This window comes from Salvia hispanica, chromosome 4 (assembly GCF_023119035.1).
Source record: "Salvia hispanica cultivar TCC Black 2014 chromosome 4, UniMelb_Shisp_WGS_1.0, whole genome shotgun sequence".
Classification (NCBI taxonomy): domain Eukaryota; kingdom Viridiplantae; phylum Streptophyta; class Magnoliopsida; order Lamiales; family Lamiaceae; genus Salvia; species Salvia hispanica.
The window spans coordinates 26,758,396-26,785,397 of record NC_062968.1 but is presented as its reverse complement, the minus strand read 5'-3'; the positions used below and the strand labels follow the sequence as shown (position 1 = coordinate 26,785,397).

The following is a 27,002-nucleotide window of genomic DNA, read 5'->3' as shown; positions in this document are numbered from 1 at the left end:
GGCCAGGATCCCTGCGGACCATACGTGAGACATGGAGATATGGCTCCGGTTGGGATGCCTCCGACAACCAGGATCCCTGTGGACCATACGTGAGACATGGAGATATGGCTCCGGTTGGGATGCCTCCGACAACTATGTACCACTTCACTTAACCTAATTTGCCGCAACACCATAACAACATGGAAAGATGATATACATATTGTCAAATGAAGACACATAAAAGTGAGACTGGGTATAAATATTTGTGTAATTCAATTTTAACGTAGGATTGAATTTTAAGCCACATGTTCAAATTTATTTCCACCATCCTGGAGGAACATTTATGAAATAAATAGCTTTACGGAGTAATTAATTTAATCCGACCAATTAAATTATTGCGTGTATTTTTAAAAAATTTAAAGTTGTTTTGGGGCAAAAGCAGAAAATAAAACCTTCGTCATCACTCTCTGCTTCAGCTACAGACCAGCAAAAATGGAGTCGTCTCTGCAAATTCGCCGAATTAACGAAATTCCCTCGCCGGAGGAATTCGCCTCTCAGATTGAACGGAAGAATGTTCCTGCAGTAATTACTTCATTCTCTCGCTCGCGCGCACACGCACACTACAAATTAATAGTAACTCGTATTTCTAGGGATTTTTCTTCTTTCCTAGTTTGCGTTTTTGACGACAATGTTTTGAATTGGAAGGTCTTCAGTGGTTGTGCCAAGGAGTGGAAAGCATTTTCGAGATGGAATGTGTCAAATGGCGGCCTCGACTACTTGCAGGTAATCGTATGGACGAGTTTGAAGCGCAACGTGAGTTGAAATGCACGAAGAACGTGAATGTGATAAGAATTTCTACTTGAATTTGAATAATGGAGCACTGTTCCGATTATATGATGATATCGAGACTGATAGGAGTGGAATCGGATTTTACTCAAAATGTTTGCTAATAATAATGACTATGCGTATCAAAACCTGCGCATCAGCATTTTTAGTAAATTGGAAGAAGGTAATGTTATTGAAACTATCACTGATTACTTGAATGGCACTTTTTCTGTTGTTTGTGAGCTCAGAGTGTGTCCTCTGGGTGGAGTGTTTTCACAAACGTGTTATATGAATGACCGTGGTAACATGAGAGTTTTCTAGATTTAGTTTCAGAACTTGAACTTTACACTGCTGAATACTTTGTGTTCTCGACGTTATTTTCTTCGTATGTTTTATCTGAGACAACTCTTGACACTCAAAATAGGAATTGGTGGGATCGTCCATTGTGGAAGCTATGCTATCCAGATCTGCACCTGTATTTTATGGAGATATTCGAGCTCATGAAAGGGTAAAAACCCGATCTACTAAATAATTAAAGTTCTATGTGAAACTAAGTGATACGGTTGAGTTGATGGAAGAGTTCTGTTCTCAATAGGTTCCTTTGCCGTTTTCTACCTTTATTGGTTACTGCAAAGATCTTCTACAATGCGAGGATGATGGCGAAGACCCCATTTCTCAATTAAGAAAGCATGAACCAACGGAAGTTGCTACCCAACAAGGTGATTTTGCAACGGGAGAAGAATCTCCAAAGCAAATCTATTTAGCACAGGTTTGCGTAATGGTTCAATAAGTTATGCCAATTTGTTAATTAACTGGGTAGAAACTTGATTGCCAAGGAACTTGGCTGAAATAAACTTGAGAATATGTAAGATAGATGTCATAGATTAAGAGAATGATATCAAAATTACCCATAAATGTGGCAGCTGACTTATACAATGTATATATTTTAGTCCTAATATGTGTTGGCACTTGGTAGGGGTATTGAAGGTATGGAATAAGGACATATAAATGGTTCAAAATGTTTGGTGGAAATCATATCATTAACTGGATTGAAAAAAAGCTTGTGTGAAGAAACCTCAGGCCTTGGCGACTTTTCTCTAGCCTTCTATCAGTAATGTAGGGACATAATTAGACAAGCTCGGCCCTTTTGATATCCCTGCTAAAGATGTGATGCAGGTTCCTCCTCTGTGGTTAGTTTTGATTCTCAAACATGACATGGAAAATTTAACGACTAGTGGACTAACAAAGGAACATCTCAATTTATTAAATTTTGTTGAGTAGAAAACATAATCGTGAAATGATAACTTGGATTGGGCTTTTGACATACAACCTATATGATTATGTTTCATGATTACTATTATATGGTTTTAGTGAACTGATAGTTGTATCTGATGGAACTTCGTATATCTTGTCTGTAAAATTCAAATTTCCAACACACTCTACTAATGCCTTTCATGCACAAACTGCAGTTAGATACAATAAGTAACTAGTATATCCTGAAACCCTTGTAACAAGAACATTTTTCCTTATAAGTTTGGAGTTTGTGCATTCTTAGTGCTCCAGCTTGGATAAGCTTCCCTTTGTTTTGTTATATTTTCAACCCCTAAAGATTTAAATTTTGGGAGTCATAATAGCACTCTTCTCATGATTCAGGTTTCCATTGTAAATACTGAAAATGAGGAAAAGAGTCAGCTGGAATGCCTTAGAGATGACATTGAAACGGTATGCATGTCGCGTTTCCGAATTTCTGTGCTCAGTATGGATCTCAGGGTTCATGTATAACTTTTCAAGGATTGGATGTTAACTGTAAATGCCCTATCTCAACAGCCTGCATTTCTGGAAAACAAAATTCTGGCTTCTATCAATTTGTGGATGAACATTGCCAAGAGTAGATCTAGTACTCACTATGATCCGCACCATAATCTTCTATGCATAATTTCAGGCTGTAAACAAGGTATGGAAGTCTAGATGCAAATTTATCAGTGTCATTAAACATGCCTGCTACTTTATGAAAAATGACTGCCAGTGGTATTAATCTTCTAAGTCTAAAAGCTATCCTTCATCATGGAGTGAACATTCTAGCAATATTGAGCTTCTATTGATTGTACTACTCACTATCACTGAGGCTGTTAGTACTTTTCTTCCCATCTTTTATTTTTTTCCTTATATGGGATCGATGGGCTGAATATTAATGATTTTTTTTGTGACCATCTTTGTGTTTTTAATTTATGTTTGATGTATTTCCATTGTTTTTCTGCCATCTGGGGTTGTAAAATATCAGATAGCCAATTGCAAATATGAGGTGATATCTTTTAGAGGTCCATGATATCAAATTGTTTCTAATGGTACTTGTTTCTACTGGTAAAGAAAAGATTAACGTTGACCTAAGGAATTGCATAATACAAAGCAACTAGTGAGTTGACTTAAGGTACAATTTAGCCCTTAACTGTCTTGTGCCTCTTGTGTGTTCATATATCAGTTTGGTTTTTCTGTTGTTTGGTGGAGACTTTATATCCAGCGTCAGTGCTTTGTGTTGTATCATACAGTATCAGTTACAGAGTAATCACACACTTGTACATACTTTTGTACCCTGCAGTTGAGTATAAAAATGAACTACTGTATATTTTCTGCCATTTATTCATTGAAAATTTGTTGTAATTGTTTGTTCGGTATTCATTAGCATGTTTTTTCTTGAGAGATTATGTATTTTGAGCCCTCTTTTGTGAAGAAGGTGACCTGTTCACAATATGTTTATCAGTTCTTTTATGGCCCCCTTCCGCATGCCCCTTCTTATATCCGTTGCCTGTGTATGGAGAATCATCAAACCACAGGTATTAATTTTCATTTAAGAGACTACATTTTCTGTCAAATTATTGATAAGCTATCTCCTTATAATGTTTCCCTGTAAATTAGTTTCAGCTGAATTTTGATGGTCAATAACAATTTTAAATTTGCCAGTGCAATTCCATTGGAAAACACCAATTTTAGCCTCTATCCAAGGGCAAAGTCAATTGTTGAGTACTCTCGGAAGGTTACCCTTCATGCAGGGGATGCATTGTTCATTCCTGAAGGATGGTATATTTTACTCTGTTGCTAAGTTTTCTCTGAAATTTGGATTTAGAGACCGCCGGGGATGCATTGTTCATTCCTGAAGGATGGTATATTTTACTCTGTTGCTAAGTTTTCTCTGAAATTTGGATTTAGAGACCGCTGGGGATGCATTGTTCATTCCTGAAGGATGGTATATTTTACTCTGTTGCTAAGTTTTCTCTGAAATTTGGATTTAGAGACCGCCGTCTTATAATTTTTGTCTCCTGAAAAAAAGTGTTTCTCTTGAAACTTGAGCTTGCTGACATGGAGTGTGCATACGAAGGTCTTAATAAGACTTAATTGTAGGTTGAGGAAGTACTAAGTATGTTGGTTGACATATTCCCAATTGGGTTGAATAAATGAATCGTAAAAAGGTTAACAATAGTGTATAAAAAAAAAATTCAAAATAGCATGTTAAATGGAGCATTTGTGGTTGATTTCTGTGGGGAAATATCCATTCGTAAGCAAATTAGTTGTACAATAAGTTATTGAACTGGATTTTCTCATGTTCACATATCGTACGTGTCTCAGTTACATATAACCGGGCAAGTAGTGCTAGGAATCATGTGCCAACATATGGATGAATAATTACTTTTCTGGCAATTCAAAGGTGCTTTCTAATTCACATTCTAGGTTCCACCAAGTGGACAGTGAAGATTTAACTATAGCTGTCAATTTCTGGTGGCAGTCTGACATGATGTCTGGCATGCCAGAACACATGGATGCTTATTATCTACGTAGAATATTGAAAAGGTATGATGTCTTATCCACATCTGTTTTGGTTGTGCTTCCATTTATCAGAAACAAGCTTACTTTTCTCTCCTTTCCATGTTTGGCTGCTATTGAATCTTAATTCCAAGATTAACTGACAAAGAAATGGTAAGCAACGCTTCATCCTGATCTGTTGCTCGTGAAGTAAATATTGATATTCGTATATATTTTCTACTATACCGCGTAAGAGATTGTTTTGTTAGAATGCAATCTCTCTGTGTGCTGGCCGTTTAAGGTTCTTACATCTGTGAAAATATCCGTCTCTCTTTTTTGGGTCAGTATATATTCATATAGAAAATAATTTCAAACATCACCAAACTTCTAATGAGTTTGTATCAAACATCAAATGCATAATTTCTGCGGCACATTACTTGATGGGAATATTTGTTATAACAAGACTGTCTTTGTAAGTGAAATCTAAAACAGAAGAACTACCAATTCCTGTATATAGATAGCATAGGCTGAATAAATGTCACATGGGGAGAGTCTGGTGAACATATCTTAAAGTTTTAGAAATATTGCAAGCTAGGTTGAGATATCACCATATAGCGTTTCTAAAACACTCAATTCAAGGCCATTTGTACAACACTTGAGAAATGTATGGGCATTGTCATGGGAATTCACTTGTCCTAGGCAGTGTCTTTTTTTTTCCTGCTGGTACACATGGCTGGAGCAGAATAAAATATTTTAGAAACAAAAGGAATTCTCGGAGAATGTTTAGGGACACTGGAAAGTGCAGTTTTTTTAAGATGAGAATTTATGAAAATTTTGTTAATGGCATCTTTTGAGGTTCAAATCTCATCTTATAGATGAACTTAATTCTTGCAAGGGGAATTGATCCTCTATGTACCTGTTTGGTAGCCGGTAGCCCAGATAAGAAGAATTGGACTTTCTTCCATTCCCCCCCCCCCCATTTTGGTAGCCAAGAATTGCATATATTCATCCTATATCAAACTCATGGCCTACCACTAAATACCTGTTCCTATGGGAAATGGAATCTGGCCAAAGAGGTATTATCTAATTTCCAGAATTCAATTGTAATAAAATTTAAAAACTTCCATGGAACATCGCCCTTCTTGTTTTTGACATAGTTCTGATGCAGTTACAGACCCCCACACTTTGGAATTCTTAGTTACTTCAAAGAAAAAACATAAATTATTAATCTTTAAACATTAAGTTCCAATAATGTAGCCCACTAGAAAAATTCTCATTTTGTTATCTTGGAACAGAAAAAAAGGATCAATTCTAAAACATTAATCTCCATTGTCTACTTTGAGCTTCAATCCATACATTATGCTGTGATTCTTCAACTACTTCAAACATTCTCATATATTCCACCAAAAGGACCAAGAAAATGTGTGAACAATGACCATCCACGTTATCTGCACTCTTTGCTAATGCCTTGACTTAATCTAGAGAATATACATTTCCTTATGAACTTGGAATGTCACTGGAAAGGTCTAGCTCCTTCGTTATTCCGCCTTACAGGTGACATGTAAAGACTCATATAGAGAATCTAGAGATATGTCTAGCATAACTGATAGCAATTGTTGGTCTTTCTCCGCTTTGGATCTTGTAAGATGAATTTTACCTAGAGATCACATGTTATCACAAGTATATTTATTATCTCATGTAACTTAGTTAAGTCAGATTTTCCAAAATCATATCTAGCCATATGATGATCACTACTTGGAATTTAGATGCCGAACTCGAATCTCAATTCACTTCCTTGATTACTGCCATTCTATTAGGGGGAAAGAAATGCCACATTAAATATCTTCTTTACCAATTCCCCCGAGTTCAGTTGTGCTTCCTGCGCAATTGAAGGATTTGGCATAAAAGAGTACCCTAATTTGTATTTTCAATTTTGGTAAGGACAGGATCGAATGCTCTCTATGCCTTCAACTTCCAAGGTGAACCATATGATTGGTGCAAGTGGCCAGTCTAGTAATGAAAATGCAGGTTACAATTGTAGTTCTTCTTACTCTTTGCAGTTTGTGATCTCATTTTTATTTCAGTTATTTTAACTTGACGAGCAAATTTAGATACATACGGGTTACTTATTTTGCGAACAAATTGTGAAAATCCGTGATGCAGATTTGAATTTGAACCATCAGGAAGTAGGTGGAGAAGAAAAGCTTGAGCCAGGGTTTTCATTACGGGAACTGGAACCACATGAACTTAGATCTCTTCATGAACTCATTTCCTTAGTCCATGAACAAATCAACTGCCAGCCAGCAGGCAACATCGCAGCAGACCAGTCTGCCTGTAGAGAGGAAGTCGTGAAGAAATTGGATAAAGCAAATTTACATAACTTAGAAGATGATCCAATTGCTAATACCGTTTGGAACCTAGAACCACATGTCTTTCAAATTGTCTTTCTCACCATGGCAGTAAGTTTCTATTCCAATTCAAATCGTACATTTCTTCCTTCTAGAGGTATAACAAACTAAAGCAAATGAGTACTCATTGCCCGATAAGATTTTCTTTACTATATCTGCTTTCCCTCTTCTTTATTTCCAATGATATTGGAGATGCATTTGAATTTTACCCATGCCTCAACATCAAATGCTTAACAGTGGATAATTTTTTGCATTGAAACCAACCAATTGAAACCAACCAATTGTGTCCACGGATAATTTTGCATTGAAACCAACCAATTGTGTCCACGGATAATTTTTTGGAGTTGTTTAAATCATTGTCATCATAAGGTAAATGACACCGATAGCTTGGGATATGTTCTTTACGATGTTGATATCCCAGGTAATGATACTGGATGACTCATGTGTCTGGTGGTGATGTGTGGATTGTGGCTTTCAGAAACAGCAGTCAATATCAAATTTTAATTAGCTGGAACCTTTTCTTTGGCAATATATGCTATTGAGTAAAAATCTACCTCCACTCTTGAGGCAATTAAGTGCTTCATTTCAGGATTGTTAGGCAAAACTGGATGTGTTGGCTCTTTTGTTTTCTTCTGTTCTGTATTTATTATTCTCACTTTTTGGCCCAGAACCATTTTGTTTGCTTGTCAAGAGTTGCTGTTTTATTGAGCATTTATTTGTAAGCTGTTGTATCACTGTATGGGTTGCTCTCTGTCGTTTTTTACGCAGAATTTGTCACCAATCACCATATTATATTCATTCTTTTTGCTGATTGATGCTGTATTTGTCAATTTTAGTTTTGTCCCTGATCCATTTTGTTTGTTTGTTTGTTTGTTCACTCTTGCTGTATTTACTGGACATTTACTTTTGTTGGTATAATGTTTGCGTTGCTCACGCTCTTTCCACTTCAGAAATGTTCTGCTTCCTAACCAGCTATAGTCATTCTTTTGCCGATCAATACCTTATTCTCTATTTCGTTTTTCCCCTTCATCTTTCTTGTTCTAAACTACCAACTTTGCATTTTCAGCACAATTTTCCAAGGACATTGGAGGCTTTTGTATTGCATGCGCTCTCCCCTGTAGGAGTTGAAGTCCTTACCAGGAAATTCGAGCAGATGGATCAAAGGATTGCTCCAGATGAGCGGTGCATATTGATCTCTTTTCTTAATTCTTATGGTGGCTCTTGTGCTCCATGAAAACCAGGATATCTAATTGAGTCTTAATTATTTATATTTTTATAATTTCAGGAGTCAGTTTTACCAAAAGTTCTATAGCGTGTTTGATAACCAGTTCTCTGCCATGGATGCTCTTTTGAATGGGAAAGAGTCTTTTGCATGCCAGGTACCTTATTAATCTTTAAGTTTGTGTAATAGTTACTCTGTTGCCATCTTTGAAGGGGTTGAACCATTGAAGAAGTTTAAGAAGTTCGTTTTTCATTATATATATGTATATCCCATCACTCTTCGTCCTTCTAAAGCTTTCCTAAGTCATGTAAAGATTGAACTAGCAGTTTGCCTGATACAGTCAGAAATCATTATATTTTGGTCAACCTCTTCTGAAAAAAGAACTCAGATAACAATTATTTTTGCCTCGAAGGAAGCTATTCTGCTTCTGTCACTACATGATGTCTTGCTTCATGCATAATAACAATTTATGCTGCTCTCATGTATTAAGGCGAGATCACTTATTGGATGAATTGAATACTCTGTAAGATCATGTTTTATTTTATCTCAAAATGCTGATCACTGATTTAATGAAGAAAATTTAGATTGGATGCTTGCAAATTTGTTATGCCAAATGCAATGAAGGAGTTTCTGGCAGTGGTCCCTATAATGTTTATGATGATAGAATCTTAAAATGCCACCATTGAGGATAAGCTTTCCATATTTTAATTTGTCTTATATATGATATATCATGGTCCATGTGACCTAAGGCCTTAAAATTTTAATCCTTGCTTTGATTATAATTTTGGGCACACATATTTCACTCAGATCAAATGTCTCATTCAGGCACCTTATCTTGCATACCTTTTCCCCCCTACTGCCTTTCACTTTTTTGCTTACAATGATGCATAAGCACGCCGATATAGCAAAAATACTTGCATGTTCACATATTTGGCTGCAAATGTTAATATATTCTTTAAAGGACATTTAGTCTAAGTAAGGTATTTCTATGAGTGGCATCAGACACTGTCCTTATTGGGTTCTTTCTTCTAACAGGCATTCAATAATGTGCTGGTCCAATATCTGGGACTTAATCTTGATGGGCCAAAACCATCGCTGCAGTAGGAATGACTGACCGATAATGTTCAGAGACTGTTGATTATTTATAGTCTTGGCTTGCGAAACATGCCAAATTGGAAAGACGAAAGAGTGCCATCTTGGTTTCGAATTATACATGTGAGTCAATTTACACCATGTTTTACCTATTAGTATATTCAGCTGAGCCTATGTAATGATAGCTAATATAATATTTGGTGCAATGGTTAGTTGTAGAACAAATTAGCATGTCTTGTCTAAGAAAATTCACATGTATGTACTGTGCTTCTAAGTTATATTTTCTTGCACTCAGCAAGTGACACCTCAAGTTCTTTGACCAAATAATGAGATTATCTGTGAAGACAAAAAAAGTCAAGTGGACTCCCTAATTAAAAGCTATCAGTGAAGATCAATGACATACTATAAAGACTAAAGCATGAAGTGGAAGTAAAAAGCTAAAGAGGGTTTAAAGATTAACTAATAATTAGGTCAATAATGTCTTCACTGTAGTAAAAATAGACAACTGCACTTATTTCTGAAAGTTGTGATGATTGCAGTTGTGTGTGCATTTGAACGTAACTACTCACCTCCCTTAGCTATACCTATTACCTCAGACCGACCTCTTAAGACCGATGCACATCTTATTGGCATGCCCATTTAGTATTCACATGTTAAGTATTACCGTTGTTTATACACTAGGTTCGACATGTACTAGCTACTTTTAGTTCTCTTGGGAATTTGCTAGCTAGGTGATCACTTCATTATCTGCACATTATTTTCGGCCTATTAGCTCAAGAATCGTTCGCTTTACACTTTTTCGACTTATGTGACTGAATCCTGAAAGCTATGAGAATATGAATATCTTGAAACTGTTGTGTGTGCAGCCAAAAACTGATAGTAACATAATTTTGAAGTTGGGCTGAGATATATTTGCCTTACTCTTTATTCGTTGCCGTGGTGACACTCAAATGTTGTGTGGAGGACTACTATTATTCTGCATGGGGATTTGCAGTAGATGGGAAAAGATAATAAAACAAAATGAAAGAAGGTTTAGTAATTATTTGCTTTGGAAGAAAGAAGAAAAGGAATAAAAGGTAGGCCTGTGGAGATGAGATTCCCTTATGAAACATGACATATGCAACTTATAGAGAGAGAATAGAATAGAAGCTTTAGTTTTTGTCCTGTTCTGCTGCATAACATAACGTAGCATAGCAAAATAGTAAGAGAATGTGTCCTTTCTCTACTGAGACAAATGATGTGTATTGGTACCTTAACCTGCAACTTATTTCACCCTACTTTCTAAAAGCTTTGGATATACCAAAGTAACTTAGTATATCTTTGATACACACACACATATATATATTCTTTGGGTCCATTCCATATGCTTATTGCTTATCTTTTCTTAATCACTTTGTATATTCCTCATAAAGCTAAAGGAATTATTGTTACTGTGCACTTTTACTTAAATTCCTCATCTTTTTCTCAACACTTGGGTTTTGAATATACCTCTCTAAAGCTCATGTCCTTATCCTTGCCCAAAACATGACACCTTGAGCTTTCTTTGTGAGAAAAGTTTATTCTTATGGTATGCCCTCAAATTACACGAATAAACGATGCATGTTTATTCTATTTTATCATTTACTTTATTTCTGATTCCTTTAGCTTCTCAAAATAGTAGTAGTAATAAAAGATAGAGTGAACTTCGAAATTAGTCTCTGAAAAATGAAAATATCGGCACAAGTATTGGAAAATGAAAAATATCAAAATGTCCTTATTTTCCAATTTTGCACCTGAGCCCTAGAAAGGGCAAAAGCGACCATTTCTTTCTCTCCCATGTGCACATGCACTCTATCGCATGACCTTTCAAATTACTTTCAGATCTATGTACCAACTTCTTCATCTTCAAGTTCAACGAGGTTGAAGATGAAGAAGTTGGTACAAAAATACGGAAGCAATTTGCAATGTCCCGTGTCAGTGTGCGTGTGAGGTGTGCACGTGAGAGAGAAGAACATACTAAAATAAGTGAAATGATGTCAAAAAACTGTCTTGTTAGTTTGACATTAAAACTGTATTGAATTGCATTGTAATTTTATGCTATTCTCTTTTCTTTTTATATCATTTTCAACAGGAGAGGGAAAAGAAGATGCATAAGCACAGAAACAGAGGGGAAAGAGATAATCCAAAGTTTTAAAATTGATGAATGAATGATGTATCTTTTTGGTAAGCGTTGACATTAGTGAATGAATGATGTTATCTTTTTTAATTTATGTGGCTTTTGGGATCACTACCTAATTGCCGGACCACCACTAGAGCCCAGCACAGAAACACATACACCACCAGCAGCATCAACATAGTTGCTTTTTTGCCTTCACGCTTACACCAGGTTTTACTACTGCCTCTTCTTTAAAAATACTTTTCCTGCCTTTTTTTTTTACTTCATGGTCTCTTAACACTTTTCTACATCTTTAAATTCATATTTAAATGTTAATTTGTTTTTTTTTAAAAATCAATTTTGTTCTATGGTGTATTTTTGTTCATGGATGTTAATGGTGAGTGATTTCAAAATAATGTTATCTCCGTCCACAACTAATAGCTTTGTTTTTTTTTTTATTCATTTTAGTCCGTCCATAAAAACCAGTCTCTTTCTATTTTGGTTAGTTTATGTTCTCTTTTTTTGCAAGTTTCTATTTCTCTTTAATATTCTTTAATTAATTTCCTTTCTTACTCTACTAATTAAAACCCGTGCGATGAAGGGAGTCTACTAATTAAAACCCGTGCGATGAAGGGAATATCATGTCAACATGTGGATATTTGTATCCATAGGAACTGTTTTCCACAATATTTTGGATATTACTCATCAAAGCCATATACCAAATTGAAGCTTACTATATTACTCACACAAGAGGAAGCTACTTAAGTAAAATTAGTAATCCCTCCATTCTATGTTAGTTGATTCTATGTTAGTTGAGACAATTTTTTTTGGCATTGAAATTAAGAAATTGAGGTATTAAAGATTAAAGTAGAAAGACTAAAGTAAGAGAGAATAAAGTACTCCTTCCGTCCCGAGAAAAGTGAATTTTTCTACACACGAAATTTAAGGAATTGATATTTAAAGAGTTAAAGTAGAAAGAAGAAAGTGTGCGAGAGAGGAAAGTATGAGAGATAAAGAGGGAATATAGTAGGTGGAGAATAAAGTAAGAGAAAAGAAAAGAGAGTAAAATATTAGAGAAAATAGATTTTTTAGATATAAAAAAATGAAATAATTCAACTATCTTGAGATGGTCCAATAATGAATATAATTCAACTACCTTTTGATAGAGGCAGATCTACATGTTAGGGTCGGGGGCCACTGGAACCCCTACTAATTTTCATATTATGCATGTATATATTACTTCCTCCGTCCTCGATTAATTGTCACTCTTTTCCATTTCGGTTTGTCCCTCAATAATTGTCACACTTCATTTTTACCATAAATGGTAAGTAGGTCTCATATTCCACTAACTTTTTCAACCAACTTTTCTTTACATTTCTTAAAATCCATACCTGATTAAAGAATGATAATTAATCGAGGACGGAGGGAGTACATGTGAAATTCTCAATTGTAGTAGTAGTTCACGTGGTTCTATAGTTGGGCTAGCAATCTTGAGTTCCTGTTGTGGCTCGAATTCGAATCTTGCAAGTGTAAATATTTGTTTTTTCCATTTTTTCTTTTTTAATTTCTTTTTATTACTCATTTTTCTTGGGTTATGTTGTTTGCAACCTCCAATGTAAAATTCCTACATCCATCACTGCCTTTTGAGACAGATGGAGTAGTACCTTGAAATTGAAGCTTATTATTAGCGCATCCACAGTGGTGGCCCTCTTGGGCATGCCCAACAAACTTGGCCCTGCCCATGAAAACTTGGCCACCACAATGGTGGCCCTCCGAGCCACCCATTAAAATTATTTTCTTACATTTTTGTTATATTTTAATTTAGCTAGAATAAAAATTATTGGACTATAATAAATTAAAAAAATCTAAATTCATTTAAAAAAATTTGACAATTACAAGCACATATATTTATTGAAAATTCAAATTTTAATTATTTCGTAGTTAGGGTGTGAATTGAAATCACAATCATTAATTAAAAAGATGACCAATTTAATAGGGATTTAGTTTTAAAAGATGATTTGTTTCCTAAATTAATGCTAAATTATTTTTTTGAAAACTGCCATCCTCTTTCCGTCGCACTCTCTCTCTCCACTTCATCTTCTTCACTTCATATTCTCCAAAATACTAAAATTAACACAAAAACTAAAAAAAATAAATAAAAATGAAATCATGGCCCGGGCCGCGACTCTCGGCCCTTGCAGTGGCGAGCCGCGCCTCGCGCCCAAGAGCCTCGGCCAGGTCGAGAGCTCGCCTCTCTCTCGTCCACCCCCCTGAGCCGACTCCCTCACTTGCCTCAGTAGTGGGGGGCCGCGCCTGGGCCGACTCCGGGCCAAGGGCCGCGGCCCTCCCACAATGGATGCTCTTACTCACACAAATCTGCACAAGTAAATTTATTATTAACAATTTACCGATATAGAGTCCGCCGCATTTCGAATCATGGCGCTAGTTCGGTTTATTAACAACGGTAAAATTCAAATTAAAAAAAAAATGTTGTACTAATGGAACATCACCAAAAGTGGGATACAAAATCTCAAGTGCAGTTACGTGCAACATACCCATCACAAAATTTGATTTTTACTACGTGTCCTTAACTAATTAGTGACTTCTAAAGTCCCACTAACATCTCTACGAGTGCTATTACATGTCTTAACTTAAACAAAAATTATAAGTGTTAATACCTCTATGTGCAAACCACAAAAATAAATAAAATAGTACTGTACTACTCTAGTGTGCGTTTTCACATCAAAACTTTCAAAATAGGAGTAAGAAAGGAATCAACTTATTAAACCCGCATATAATTCATTATTCTCACTTATAGATAATCCAAAAACGTCGTCCAAGCAAAAACCAAAAACGAAATAAAACATAAATAAAAAACCATTGTTTTGTTGTTCTTTTGCCTTGTGTTGTTGTAGTACTGCTAAATAAAGCAATTTCCCCTCTCTCTCTCTCTAGCAATTTCCCCACCCACCGAACCCAAAGCCATGCTGCCTCATCACATAGCTGTGATCCCTCTCAAACGCCGACAGCTTCACCAGTGGCAGCAGCTCCTCCCTCCCGCCGCCTCCCCCTCCGCCGCTGCTGCTTGCTCCGCCGGTCAGCCCGAGGAAGTCCCTGGTCAGCACGTCGCCGCCACCGCCACCGCCGCCGCCCCTCTGCCACGCCATCTCCAGACCTGCCATGCTGGAGGAGGAGGACCCCACGTGGGCGGGCCCCACCGCGGCCGCCCTCTGGAGGAGCGCGGTGGCCGACATCGCGGCCCCCGCCACACTCCCCATGCCTTGGTAGAGTTGGGGTGCTAGGGTTTGCTCTGCACGGGAGAGATTCATTTGGGGGGGTTGAGGCCCCCACGCCTGGCCGAATTGGCGGTGGTGTCCCGAGGAGAAGGAGAGGACGTTTGGCGGGGTGAAGAGGTAGGGTTGGGTGGCGGCAGGGGCAGGGGCCGGGGCGGGGACGGGGGCCGGGGCCAGGGCGAAGTCAGGGTTTGGAGCCAAGATTGAGTTTGGGTCCAAGATTGAGTTTGTGACAGCAGAGAGCCTTGCACTTTCCTCAGCCAAAGCATCACAAAATGCCCTGTGGGTGATGAAGCTATCCTTCCTATACAAAGTAAACAAAAATATATTAGCATATAAATTTGGTAAAAATAGAAATTGTATGGCATGATCATTTGTTTCATATATTCCTAGTAGTGAACTCATCCAATTACTTGCACAAACAAGAAAGTAATGAAATAATCAAATTGGGTAGTGATAAATTCTTTCACTCAATTGATTAAACACTAAACAAGGCTAAAATATCAAATGAAAGTGTGTATTATGTCATAAACTATTAAATGAAATTAAACATGTGAAATATGGGGGTGAGTGTAGAAAGGCACAAACCTCTTTAATAATGACTATATGGGGCCAATTGGTCTTGTGGGACATTACAAACTTTCAAAGCAAAAGCATACAGGAAAATGTAGATGTTTTTTCTGAGGTTGTGAGCCCCAAAGTGAGTGTGAGAGAGATGGATTTTGCATGCACTAAAGTTCTTGAAAATAGAGCTTGTTCATGCACAAACACACACACACACACATACACAATAGCCAGTGCATTTCATGTGCAGTTCATAAAATTTCGAAAAAAAACACAACACAAGGTTTTTTATGATCATAGTCTACAAAATTATTTCAGCATCTGTCAGTAAATAGTGGAAATCTTGCAGGGATTGTATCAACAAAAGTATTCAATCTTCCATAACTTTCTTTTAGAACAATTGCTGAGACAGTCATCATTGTTTTTTAGACTCCTTTTTATAGTACACACAATTAACAAAAGTTGAGAAAGAAGAGACAGACATTTGCATGCAAATGCAGGCTTGCCAGTGTCCCACATTTCAAAACTACCAAAAACAAATTTCTTGCAAATTAAGATCGATTTATTTAGAACACAATCATACACATTGACCATTATATGCTTATAGTATAACTAAAACAACAAAAACCCACTTTAAAAAATTGAATCTTTCAAAGAAATGAAACATGGGAAAGAATTTATTGGAAAAAGCATTAAATATGACTAAATTATGGTCTGTCCGCAACATTAAAGATCAATACAAAAATCACGAAGTTTAGATTTGTCCGTCTAGATCTGATGATGATTTTCACCAAAGAAGACAATTTTCTTTATAAATAGTCAACATCATTTAATTCAATGCCGGTAACGCTACTATGATTTTAAATTCCACCAAAAGTTTTTTTTTGGTAATAGGGGCATTGCATAGTAATTTATGTTAAATTCGCACGGACATAAATTTTTTTAAAAGAAAAGCACTGAAAAAAATTAGTTTTAGAAAATAATATATGCGATAGGCTAAAATAGTAGACATGACAATTGAACGGCCGATTATTCAAAAATGGGAAAAACATGCAAATACACATGTGTGTGTGTGCGTGCGAGTTACTTACCGGGGTTTCCGGATAGGTTTCTCTTCTTCTTCGGCTTGACCTGAGGGGGGGTGGGGGCGGGGGCGGTGATGGTTGTGGAATTCGACATCATAGAATTTAAGGTGCCGATATCGCGATTAATCCTAGCACGGCTGCCGTTTTCAATTGGATTCGGAATCGCCATCGGAAACATTGTTATTTCTATTTTTGGTGGGCGGAGGGAGACGAATAATTTTTAGTTGAATTGTGACAAAAAAAAGAAACAAAATATTGAGATTTAAAGAAAAAAATATTTGGTATTTTGTGAGTGAAGAGAAGCTCCTCTAACAAACCCTCATTAAAGCCCCACTCATGAAATAGCTAAATCCCACCTGGAAATTTAATGCAGCTGAGGAGTAATATATTCTCGATGAATTCACATAAATATTTTGTTAAATATGGAAATAAGACCAAAACAAAATTGAAAACAAAAACTAATAGTAGAATCTAACTCTCTGGATCACTGTCTTAAACTATCTAATTTTGGTTGCTTCTTCTCCTTGTATTTTTCTGCTACACAATTCAAATATCTCTCTATCTCTCTCTTGAAATTGAATCAATTGATCTCTCATCTCTTTGGAAGGTATCGAAGAATATATATATAAGTGATAAAGTAAGCTTGTATAGTATATTTTGTAAAGTTGTCAGTAGGTAGAAATAGTATACAAGAATGTGTGTTTTTATTATTACAGTGGCAGATTTGGACAAGAGAAAAACGGCCAACTTAAAAAAATATTTATAACACAAATCCCAGATAATTAATGGCACAAAAAACCAGAAAAGGCAAGAATTCTGCAAAGTAAAGTATGTGTGTGTTTGAGAGAGCGACAGTGGTGAATATGAAAATTATTGAATCAACAAGTATTCTTTTTAATTAATTGTTTTACATAAAATTAGAGGACTGACATGGGTACTTTTTTTTGTCACTCTTCCTGTTATAAAACACCCAAACTCCTAAAAGTTTTATTGAAATGTAATTCAATGTATTAAAAGGAAGGATTGTTTATAAGAAAGAAAATTGAGAAACTTAAAAAGATAAAGTATTATTATGGAAAATGGTGGCAAAGCCAAAAGGCTAAAGCTTAAAGTGCTAATAGTTGATAGTGTAATAGTTGATATATATATGCCCACTTTTTTGTAGCCTATGGCTATGCTTTCATAATTAAATTATCATAAGCTCATGTTTTTGATGATTTACACACACTCACATTTATGTATCATGGAGTAGTATACAAGTGTATGTCAATGGGAGACAAAAAGCTCTTGTAATTTATCAAAGGATATAACATTGATGTGTAATTATTAATTCTTACTCTTAAAGTTGTAATTGTGATATGTTTTCCATTATTAGTCTTGTTGGGATAAAAGCTAGAATGATTTGGCCATAATTGTGTGGACTTTAATTGTGTGATTATATTAATAAATAGACTTTTCCTTGTAATAATTTCAGTTATACTATGCAGGAAAGTTGATTCATTATTGTACACAAAGAAATACTATGTAAATATCGTATGGATCCCATTGACCTTATTCATATATACTCCCTTTGTCCCTTTAAAAATGAAACATTTGCTTTTCAATACAGGATTTTATGTAGTGTTGTGTTGTTTTGTTCAACTAGATTACACTCCTAATCTAATGGGACAAAGAATAAAGGGAAATTGGTCTCTAAAACCATGAACTTTGCCTAAAATTTGGTATTTCCCATGAACTTTGAAATTGGTATATAATATCACGAACTTTGCATTTTGTTTGGTATTTCCCGAACTCACTCAAATAAGATATTTTCATCAAAATCTTATTTAACATAGGCAACCGTGATATGTTTTATAATATTTGAAACCACTTTTTAAGTTCATAACATATAGCATAAAAAGTCACGTTGAAAACCACGTTGATTTAATTGTGTCAAGTATGATAAAAGCCTCGTAAGTTAGTCAAATATAGTAATAAACATGCCGTGGGAAATACCAAACAAAATGCAAAGTTTGTGATATTATATACCAATTTCAAAGTTCATGGGAAATACCAAATTTTAGGCAAAGTTCATGGTTTTAGAGACCAATTTCCCAAGAATAAATTAGAATAATATAGATTATTAAACAACCAACCATAATACTATAGAATTAACTAAAATTTGAAAATAACAACATAAAAAGTTAATGTTCATCCTATTATAAATCCTACTAATTGGTAAATAGATAATTCTAGCAATTTAAATCTCAAACTTTTGACTTTATTGAAAATTAGACTTAATATAAGTGTTTCAATTGCCATTTCTGTTTTTCATGAAAATTGAATTTATTGTGGTGATATCTTCTTATCTCAATTAATTAATTATATACTTATCTCTATTTCTTTTTTTTTTTCCTTCTTATCCCATTCCTGGAGTGCACTATTTAATTTCTCAACTACAAAACCCCACCAAAAAGAATTTAGAAGTCTCTTTATTTTCCTCCCAAATATCTTTTGCAACTTTTTCATATTCCAAACCTGTATCCAAAGCCATATAGTAGTATGTAATAATTTGCCAAACTCGTCAATAAAAGTTATTAAATTCTTGATATGAATCATTTCACAAGTTTCAAAAAATATTATCATTATAGTCGCAGAAAAACATGCAAATTAGACAACTTGTCACCAAAACGATCTCATAATAGTTCATGAATATTTTCTTTAATATACTACTATATGACTTCTAAAATCATCATATACACATAATTATACCCTTTAAAATTTAAATTTTAAAAATAAATAAAAATTGCAACAAGCAACATGGGAGTGTTAATTGAGCTTTGCAATGTACTAATAATAGGACCCATGATGTGTGCTTATATCAAGATTCTTGAAATTGATTAAACACTGGTGAGAATCCTATGTTTTCTAGGATCATGTGTTTATCTTTGATTAGAGATTCATTTCTTCTTCTTTAATTTTTGCTTCTTCCCTTTTCATGAGATAAGATTAGGATTTTGTACTTCACTTCACTTACATATCCATCTTTTGAAACCCTAATGAAAATGTTGTTGTTGTACGCCATTGACATCTAAACTAATACTCCACTAATTTATTATGTAACTTTAGTCAATTACTACTATTAATTTTCCCATTTTTAATTTTTATTCATGTTTCCAAGAATCCAATGTTTTTTTGTAGATGGCAAATAAGAACTCAAAATCTAGTGAAAATGGGCAGTTTAGATACATATCTAGATCTGTGATTAAACTAAATTTTTGTAATTGGTTATACGAAGTAATTTTTGGGTCGAATTAACTGATTTATTTATTTAGAAAATGTAGCAATAATTTTGGATGTGAATGGTGATGAGTAGAGAGAAGGGAATATTTGATAATTAGTGGGAAAGAATAAACAAAAGATGAGTCGTGCAATGAATGATGCTTTTATTCACGGGTTCTATTCTAAGATTCTTTCATGCAATTCAGACTTAGTACTCTACATTTGTTTATTTATAAAAGTTACTATTTTAAATGACTATTATTGTGAATAAATTACAATTGTTAGTATGAAGAAAAGTGAAAGTTTTACACAATAAAAATTAAAATGTAGTATCGTAATAGAAGATGACAGTTTTTCATGATTAAAAATGATTATTGCTCTTAATAAATATTACTAGCATTTTAATGAGTACAAATTATAAATACTTAAAGATTTGAATAATATTAAATTGGATTGAATTCGGATTGAGTCAAGTTTGTCCCGCGTGGGAGTGAGGCTCCAAAGTTAAACATAAATAAATACTCCATCCGTCCCCGATTAAGAGTCACACTTTTCCATTTCGGTCCATTCCCAATTAAGAGTCACACTTCATTTTTATCATAAATAGTAAGTAGGTCTCACATTCCACTAACTCAATTCACTCAATTTTATTATAAAACCAATATAAAAAAATGAGTCCCACATTTCATTAACTTTTCAACCAACTTTTCTTTGCATTTCTTAAAACTCATGTCCGGTCAAAGTGTGACTCTTAATCGGGGACGACGGGAGTAAGAAAGATGCAAATTAAATTCCAATTCTCAATGCTATTGGGCCAAGGCTAACTGGCTAAGTATATACTAGTAATTTTTATAGAAAAGCTAGTCAAGAGATAAAATTTAAACTCTATTTCTGTATGTGATAGTTGAATGAGGGATCAATAAGATGGGCTCAACAGAAGAAGGCCCATTCTGAAATATCCATTTTAAAACCTGACCATAGTTGGGTTGGGCCAAAATATAAAAGCCACTCAGTTTTACTAGCAAGACATTCCGGGCCCATAGGTGAACGGTGAAATTCGACCCCTAAATTTTTTTGTTCAATCGCATATTGTTTGACATCTCAAAAATTAGTGCAATTTTTTTGGCACTATTATAAGAATTCATGCTCATAAGAGCAATCTTATGATTCTCTCAAGTCTCATCATATACTAAAAATTGGGAATTCGAACCAACCTGATTGGCATGGTGATTCAACACTTTGTCCTATGACTATGTGGATGGAGCACACCATTTGATCAGTTTCTATCGCTCGGTGTGCTAGCTGATCGTTGGAACCAGAGGCGGAGCCAGCCCTTTAGCAGGTGGGGATTTGCCCCTCCTCACCTCTTCCCCTCCATTCTATTCATGTATAAATTTTCATGTATATATATAAAATTATACCAAAAGCCACTTCTCAAAAATAAAATTTTACTATCTATATGTAATTTTGCTCATCCAGTATTGAATTTCTAGATACGCCCCTAGTTGGGACGAGGGAACCCTCTAGCTGTCGACAGCCATTTAGCTAGTCTTCTACCGCTTAGTGCACTAACTGCTGGGACGTTTTTTTAGCTGTCGCCAAGAAGAATACACGAAAATAAAAAAAATTGGGAATGGGAGGAAAAAAAATTGATATAGATGTTTTTCAATTTTCAGTTTTATTGTGTATACGGTATTACTCCATATCAATAGGTTTCATATTTTATTAGGTAAATTATTAGATCCCAAATATTTAATACTGATGATGGAGTAATTTTGGTGCTCTAGCCTCCATGTATTGCAAAAAAGTGAAAATTAACATGCCATGTCACTTCCAACAAATTTCAACCAACTCTCTCTCTATCTTTATCTCCTTTGTAAACTCTTCGTTCCCTTCCCAGTTCTTTCCCATCTCTCTAAAAATGATAGAATAAGAACAAAATTATACACTCTCTTCAATTTTTCCGCCCCCAGCTCACAGCCCTTGCCCCATACTAGTTCCGTCGCTGCCGAGATTGATTATGCGTGACATTATCTCAAGAGTACTGAAACCCGGCCGAACAGCATTCACAAGACACACTGATACGATGAGACTCGTTTCTGCACGATCAACAAGGGTTTCCGAAGGGGGGAGGTTTTCTCCGTTGAGCAGCCGCCGACCTCTAGGGTTTTATTAGTAGAAAAAGAGATTGCAATTAAACGAAACGATAAAAGTAGGGAATATTCTGTGTTATTGATGGATGTTTCAATGAACAGAAGCCCTGTTTATAGCATTATCTAAGGTTCGACTCGATCATTTCGGGAAAGAACCAACAAGAAAACCCGAAACGGAGTGTATAGTAAGGTCAACCCAAAAAGTCTTTAAAATAAAATATTCAATAAAAATAAATAATTAAAATAACTCAAAAGAACAACTGATATTATTTGGAGACATAATCTCCAAATCACGCAGGCTTCTTCCTTCTGCTGCCTCTTCGATCCTCTCGGCTCCTCGTGCTCTTCTCCTTCGCCGGCTTCGTTGTCGATGCCAATCTCCTCCTCTACAAGGGCTATTGTTGTCACGAGCAAACGAAGCGACGAAAGGTCGGACACTAGGTGAAGCCAAGAAGGCCTATGAGCCAAATCATTCACATCTTCCTCCTCCGCCGTGATCCGGCCTCTCGAACGCCGACAGCTTCACCACCCATGGCATGCCTCACCGAACCCATGCTGCTGCTTGCACCCAAAGCATTCATATCCATGCTGCTTCATCACATAGCTATGCTCCCTCTCAAACGCCGACAGCTTCACCAGCGGCACCAGCTCCTCCCTCCCTCCGCCGCTGCTGCTGCTTGCGCCGCCGGTGAGCCCGAGGAAGTCCCTGGTCAACACGTCGCCCCTCTGCCACGCCATCTCCAGACCTGCCATGCTGGAGGAGGACCCCACCGCAGCCGCCCACTGGAGGAGCGCGGTGGCCGACATCGCGGCCCCCGCCACACTCCCCATGCCTTGGTAGAGTTGGGGTGCTAGGGTTTGCTCTGCATGGGAGAGATTCATGAGGTTTTGGTTTTGCGGGGGCTGAGGCCCACAGCCCCCACGGCTGGCCGAATTGGTGGTGGTGGCCGGGGGAGAAGGAGAGCATGTTTGGCGGGGTGAAGAGGTAGGAATGGGTGGCGGCAGGGGCAGGGGCAGGGACAGGAGCGGGGGCAGGGACGGGGCCGGGGCGAAGTCAGGGTTTGGAGCCAAGATTGAGTTTGGGTCCACGTTGGAGTTTGTGACAGCTGAGGGCCTTGCACTTTCTTCAGCCAATGCATCACAAAATACCCTGTGGTTGACGAAGCTATCCTTCCTATACCAAAGTAAAATAAAAATATTAGTATAAAAATTTAGTAAACAAAGAAATAGTATGGCATGACCATTAATTTGTTTCAAATACTCGATCATCCAATTACTTGCACAAGCAAGAAAGTAATGAAATAATTAAATTGGGGTGATAAATTCTTTCACTCAATTGATTAAAACACAAAACAAGGCCAAAATATCATATACTATTAAATGAAATTAAACATGTGAAATATGGGGGTGAGTGTAGAGAGGCACAAATCCTCTTTAATAATGCCTATATGGGGCCAATTGGACTTGTGGGACGTTACAAACTCTCAAAACAAAAGCATACACGAAAATCAAGATGGTTTTTTCTGAGCTTGTGAGCCCCAAAGTGAGTGTGTGAGAGAGATGGATTTTGCATGCACAAAAGGTTCTTGACAATAGCTTGTTCATGCACAAACACACACACACACATACACAGTAGCCAGTGCATTTCATGTGCAGTTCATAAAATTTCGAAAACAACACAAGGTTTCGGGGTTAATCATCATTTTGGGGGAAAAAATTTATCAGAAAGAACCATTAAATACGATTAAATTCTGGTCTGTCCCGCAACTTTAGAAATCAATTAAAAAATCATGAAATCTAGATCTGTGTGTCTAGATCTTATGATAATTTTCACCAAATGAGACAATATTCTTAATCAATAGATAACATCATTTAATTCACTGAAGGTAACGCTACTATGATTTTAAATTCCACCCAAAGTGTTTTTTTTTGCACGAGGAAATCAAAACTACACAGATTTGCACAAATAACAAGAACTATCAAACTTCATGGTTTTTCCACCAGATACGAATCCAAACACAAATTTGCATAAATAGCAAGAATTTAATCAAACTTCATGATCTACCTGGAGAAGAGGGTTCCACAGTCGCATCGATACTCTCGAGTCCCGCAGTTCTTCGAGTGAGCTTTCCAATCCGACTGCACGGCGTAGATCTTCGAGCACTTCTCGCATTTCCATTTCTTCTCGCTGTGCTTCCGGCAGTAGTGCTTCTTGATCCCCGTGAGGTCCCCCAGCGCACGGGAAGGGTGGTGGTAGAGGCACGAAGGCTCCGGGCAGACATACGCCCTCTTGCGAGCCTCCTTCGTGCTCCGCTGCTTCAGCTTCCACGGCAGATTGTGGCCCTTCCTGTGCAGTTGAAGATTCTGATCCCTTTGGAAACCCTTGTTGCAAATCTCGCACACGAACCTGTTCGCCGTCATTAGGGTTTTGGGCGACAACGCGATTACCTCCGCGTCCGGATCTGCACGCGTGGGTGTTCAGTTCGTTAGACAACATCGGAGGGGGACGCAGAAAAAAATATTGGTAGGACTATATTCAGTGCATTTTTGGTTAAAATTATATTTTCAAATAATTTAGATTATTAATAGGGGCGTTACATAGTAATTTATGTTAAATCCGCACGAATATAAAAAATTTATAAAAGAAAAACACTAAAAAAATTTAATTTTAGAAAATAATTTATGCGAAAGGCTAAAATAATAAACATGACAATTGAACGGCCGATTATTCAAAAATAGGAAAAACACACAGATACGCATGTGTGTGTGCGTGCGAGTTACTTACCGGGGTTTCCGGGTGGGTTTCTCTTCTTCTTGGGCTTGACCTGAGGGGGGTGGGGGCGGCGGCGGCGGCGGCGATGGTGGTAGAATTCGGCAGCATTGAATTTAAGGTGCCGATATCGGGATTAACCCTAGCACGACTGCCGTTTTCGATTGAATTCGGAATCGCCATCGGAAACATTTGCTATTTTTGATGGGCGGAGGGATACGAATAATTAATTAGTTGAATTGTGACATATATAGAAGAAAAATATTGAAATATAAAGGAAAAGAATTTGGTATTTTGTGAGTGACTCTAACAAACCCTCATTAAAGCCCTAGTCATGAAATAGCTAAATCCTACCTGGAAATTTAATGCAGCTGAGGAGTAATATATTCTCGATGAATTCACATAAATATTTTGTTAGGGATGTGATCAAATGAAAACTCTAAATATTGTACAAACTTAAAACTATGATCTTGACCATTGAAAAATGTCAACGGATCAAAAAAAACATCAACAAGAAAATGTCAACATGATTTCAATGGTAGTCAATGATTGATGTTGTGTTGATATTGTGTTGATACTGTGTTGACATTAAAATCTTGAAATTTTACACTGTGTTGATATTGTATTAAAACTGTGTTGAAGCTGTGTTGAGGAGTTTTGAGTTTGTACAATATATAAGTTTGCATTTTATCACTACCCTATTTTGTTAAATATGGAAAAATAAGACAAAAACAAAATTGGAAAAAAAAACTAATTGTAGAATCTAACTCTATAAATCACTGTCTTAAACTATCTAATTTTATTTGCTTCTTCTTCAAGAATTTTTCTGCTGCACAATTCAAATATCTCTCTCTTGAAATTATTTCAACTGATCTCTCCTCTCTTTGGAAGGAAGCTTGTATAACAGTAGTACTAGTATTTTGTAAAGTTGTCAGTAGGTAGAAATAGTATACAAGAATGTGTGTTTTTATTGCCAACTAAAAAAAAAATTATAACACAAATCCCAGATAATTAATGGCAAAAAAAAAACCAGAAAAGGCAAGAATTCAGCAAAGTAAAGTATGTGTGTGTGTTTGAGAGAATGACAGTGGTGAATATGAATACTCCATTATTGAATCAACAAATATTCTTTTTAATTAATTGTTTTACATAACTAGACTTTTCCTTGTAATAATTTCAATTAGTCTTCTACGCAGGAAAGTTGATTCATTATTGTACGCAAACAAATATATGTAAATATTGTATGGAGCCCAATTGACCTTATTCATATATACTACCTTCTTCACGCTAGAAACGAAACATTTACTTTTCAGAGATTTTACGTAGTGTTGTGTTATTTTGTCCCAATAAATTATACGTCTATAATCTAATGAGAAAAAGAATAAAATAGAATAATATAGATTATTAAACAACTAACCATAATACCATATAATTAAATAAAATTCGAAAATAACAACATAAAAAGTTAATGTTCATCATATTATAAATCCTACTAATTGGTATATAGATAATTCTAGCAATTTAAATCTCAAACTTTTGACTTTATTGAAAATTAGACTTAATATAAGTGTTATAATAATTAATGTCTCAAATTAGAAAAATTTAAAAGTTGTGACATTATTGAAACACTTAATTAGGAATTGAATCTAATTGCGACAAGTTCCAAAATTTGAGATTTCAATTGTAATTGATCTCATTTATAAATGTAAAATAAAACTATTTGAAGAAAAAGAATAATACTCCAAATAACAGTGTGGTTAAATGCTGAGTTTCTGCACATACAAGTACAACTAATCTTATGTAGAATATCTGATTTAATATGTTTTGCCATTTCTTTTTTCCATGAAAATTGAATTTAATGTGGTGATATCTTCTTATCTCAATTAATAATTACATGCTTATCTATTTCTTTTATTCTTCTTATCCCATCCCTGGAGTGCACTCACTACTTAATTTCTCAAAATTCAAAACCCCACCAAAAGGAATTTAGAAGTCTCTTTATATTTGATAATTAGTGGGAAAGAATAAGCAAAAGAAGAGTCGTGCAATGAATGATGCTTCTATTCACGGGTCTTCTATTCTAATATTCTTTCATGCAATTCAGACTTACTCTACATTTGTTTATTTTTAATAGTTATTCTAAATGACTATTATCGTGAATATATTACAATTGTTATTATGATTAAAATTGAAGGTTTTACTTAGTAAAAATTAAAATGTAGTATCATAATAAAAGATGACGCTTTTTTTTTCATAATTAAAAATGATTATTGTTCTTAATAAATATTACTAGCATTTTAATGAGTACAAATTATTAATACTTAAAGATTTAATAATATTGAATTGGGTCGAATTCGGATTGAGTCAAGTTTGTCCCGCGTGGGAGTGAGGCTCCAAAGTTAATCATAAATAAATAAGAAA

At 35.7% G+C, this 27,002-nt stretch overlaps 2 protein-coding genes across 5 annotated transcripts; one reads left to right on the top strand and one right to left on the bottom strand.

The window, feature by feature from the left end:
• The first annotated feature begins 432 nt into the window (after positions 1 to 432).
• Positions 433 to 11,716, top strand: LOC125223418. 4 transcript variants are annotated; one of them, XR_007176712.1, is made up of 17 exons: positions 433 to 561; positions 685 to 762; positions 1,229 to 1,312; positions 1,400 to 1,573; positions 2,458 to 2,526; positions 2,632 to 2,758; positions 3,563 to 3,635; positions 3,763 to 3,879; positions 4,528 to 4,647; positions 4,755 to 4,773; positions 6,546 to 6,627; positions 6,763 to 7,058; positions 8,074 to 8,189; positions 8,293 to 8,386; positions 9,265 to 9,444; positions 11,432 to 11,523; positions 11,614 to 11,716. XR_007176712.1 is itself a non-coding variant. In XM_048126555.1 (15 exons), exons 1-15 carry the CDS (start codon positions 472 to 474, stop codon positions 9,331 to 9,333), a joined length of 1,608 nt encoding a protein of 535 aa, XP_047982512.1. In that variant the 5' UTR covers positions 433 to 471; the 3' UTR covers positions 9,334 to 9,631. The 4 variants fall into 4 exon arrangements, 1 of the variants encoding a protein (XP_047982512.1); XR_007176711.1 differs by lacking the exon at positions 11,614 to 11,716 and having other exon boundaries at positions 11,432 to 11,587; XR_007176713.1 differs by lacking the exons at positions 11,432 to 11,523; positions 11,614 to 11,716 and adding an exon at positions 10,188 to 10,634.
• Positions 11,717 to 14,234: 2,518 nt separating this feature from the next.
• LOC125220790 (protein indeterminate-domain 12-like) lies at positions 14,235 to 24,684 on the bottom strand (the record flags this gene model as incomplete). The annotated part of the gene is made up of 3 exons (XM_048122929.1): positions 14,235 to 15,052; positions 23,877 to 24,273; positions 24,597 to 24,684. Coding segments are annotated over 3 exons (1,131 nt in total), but the record flags the coding sequence as incomplete, so codon positions are not given.
• Positions 24,685 to 27,002: the final 2,318 nt, after the last annotated feature.

Excerpts from the sequence above, each read along its gene's own strand:
- LOC125223418 (XM_048126555.1), top strand. The coding sequence starts at position 472 with ATGGAGTCGTCTCTGCAAATTCGCCGAATTAACGAAATTCCCTCGCCG. Across the intron at positions 3,636-3,762 it reads GGAGAATCATCAAACCACAG|TGCAATTCCATTGGAAAACA; the intron begins GTATTAATTTTC and ends TAAATTTGCCAG. Across the intron at positions 3,880-4,527 it reads TTGTTCATTCCTGAAGGATG|GTTCCACCAAGTGGACAGTG; the intron begins GTATATTTTACT and ends TTCACATTCTAG.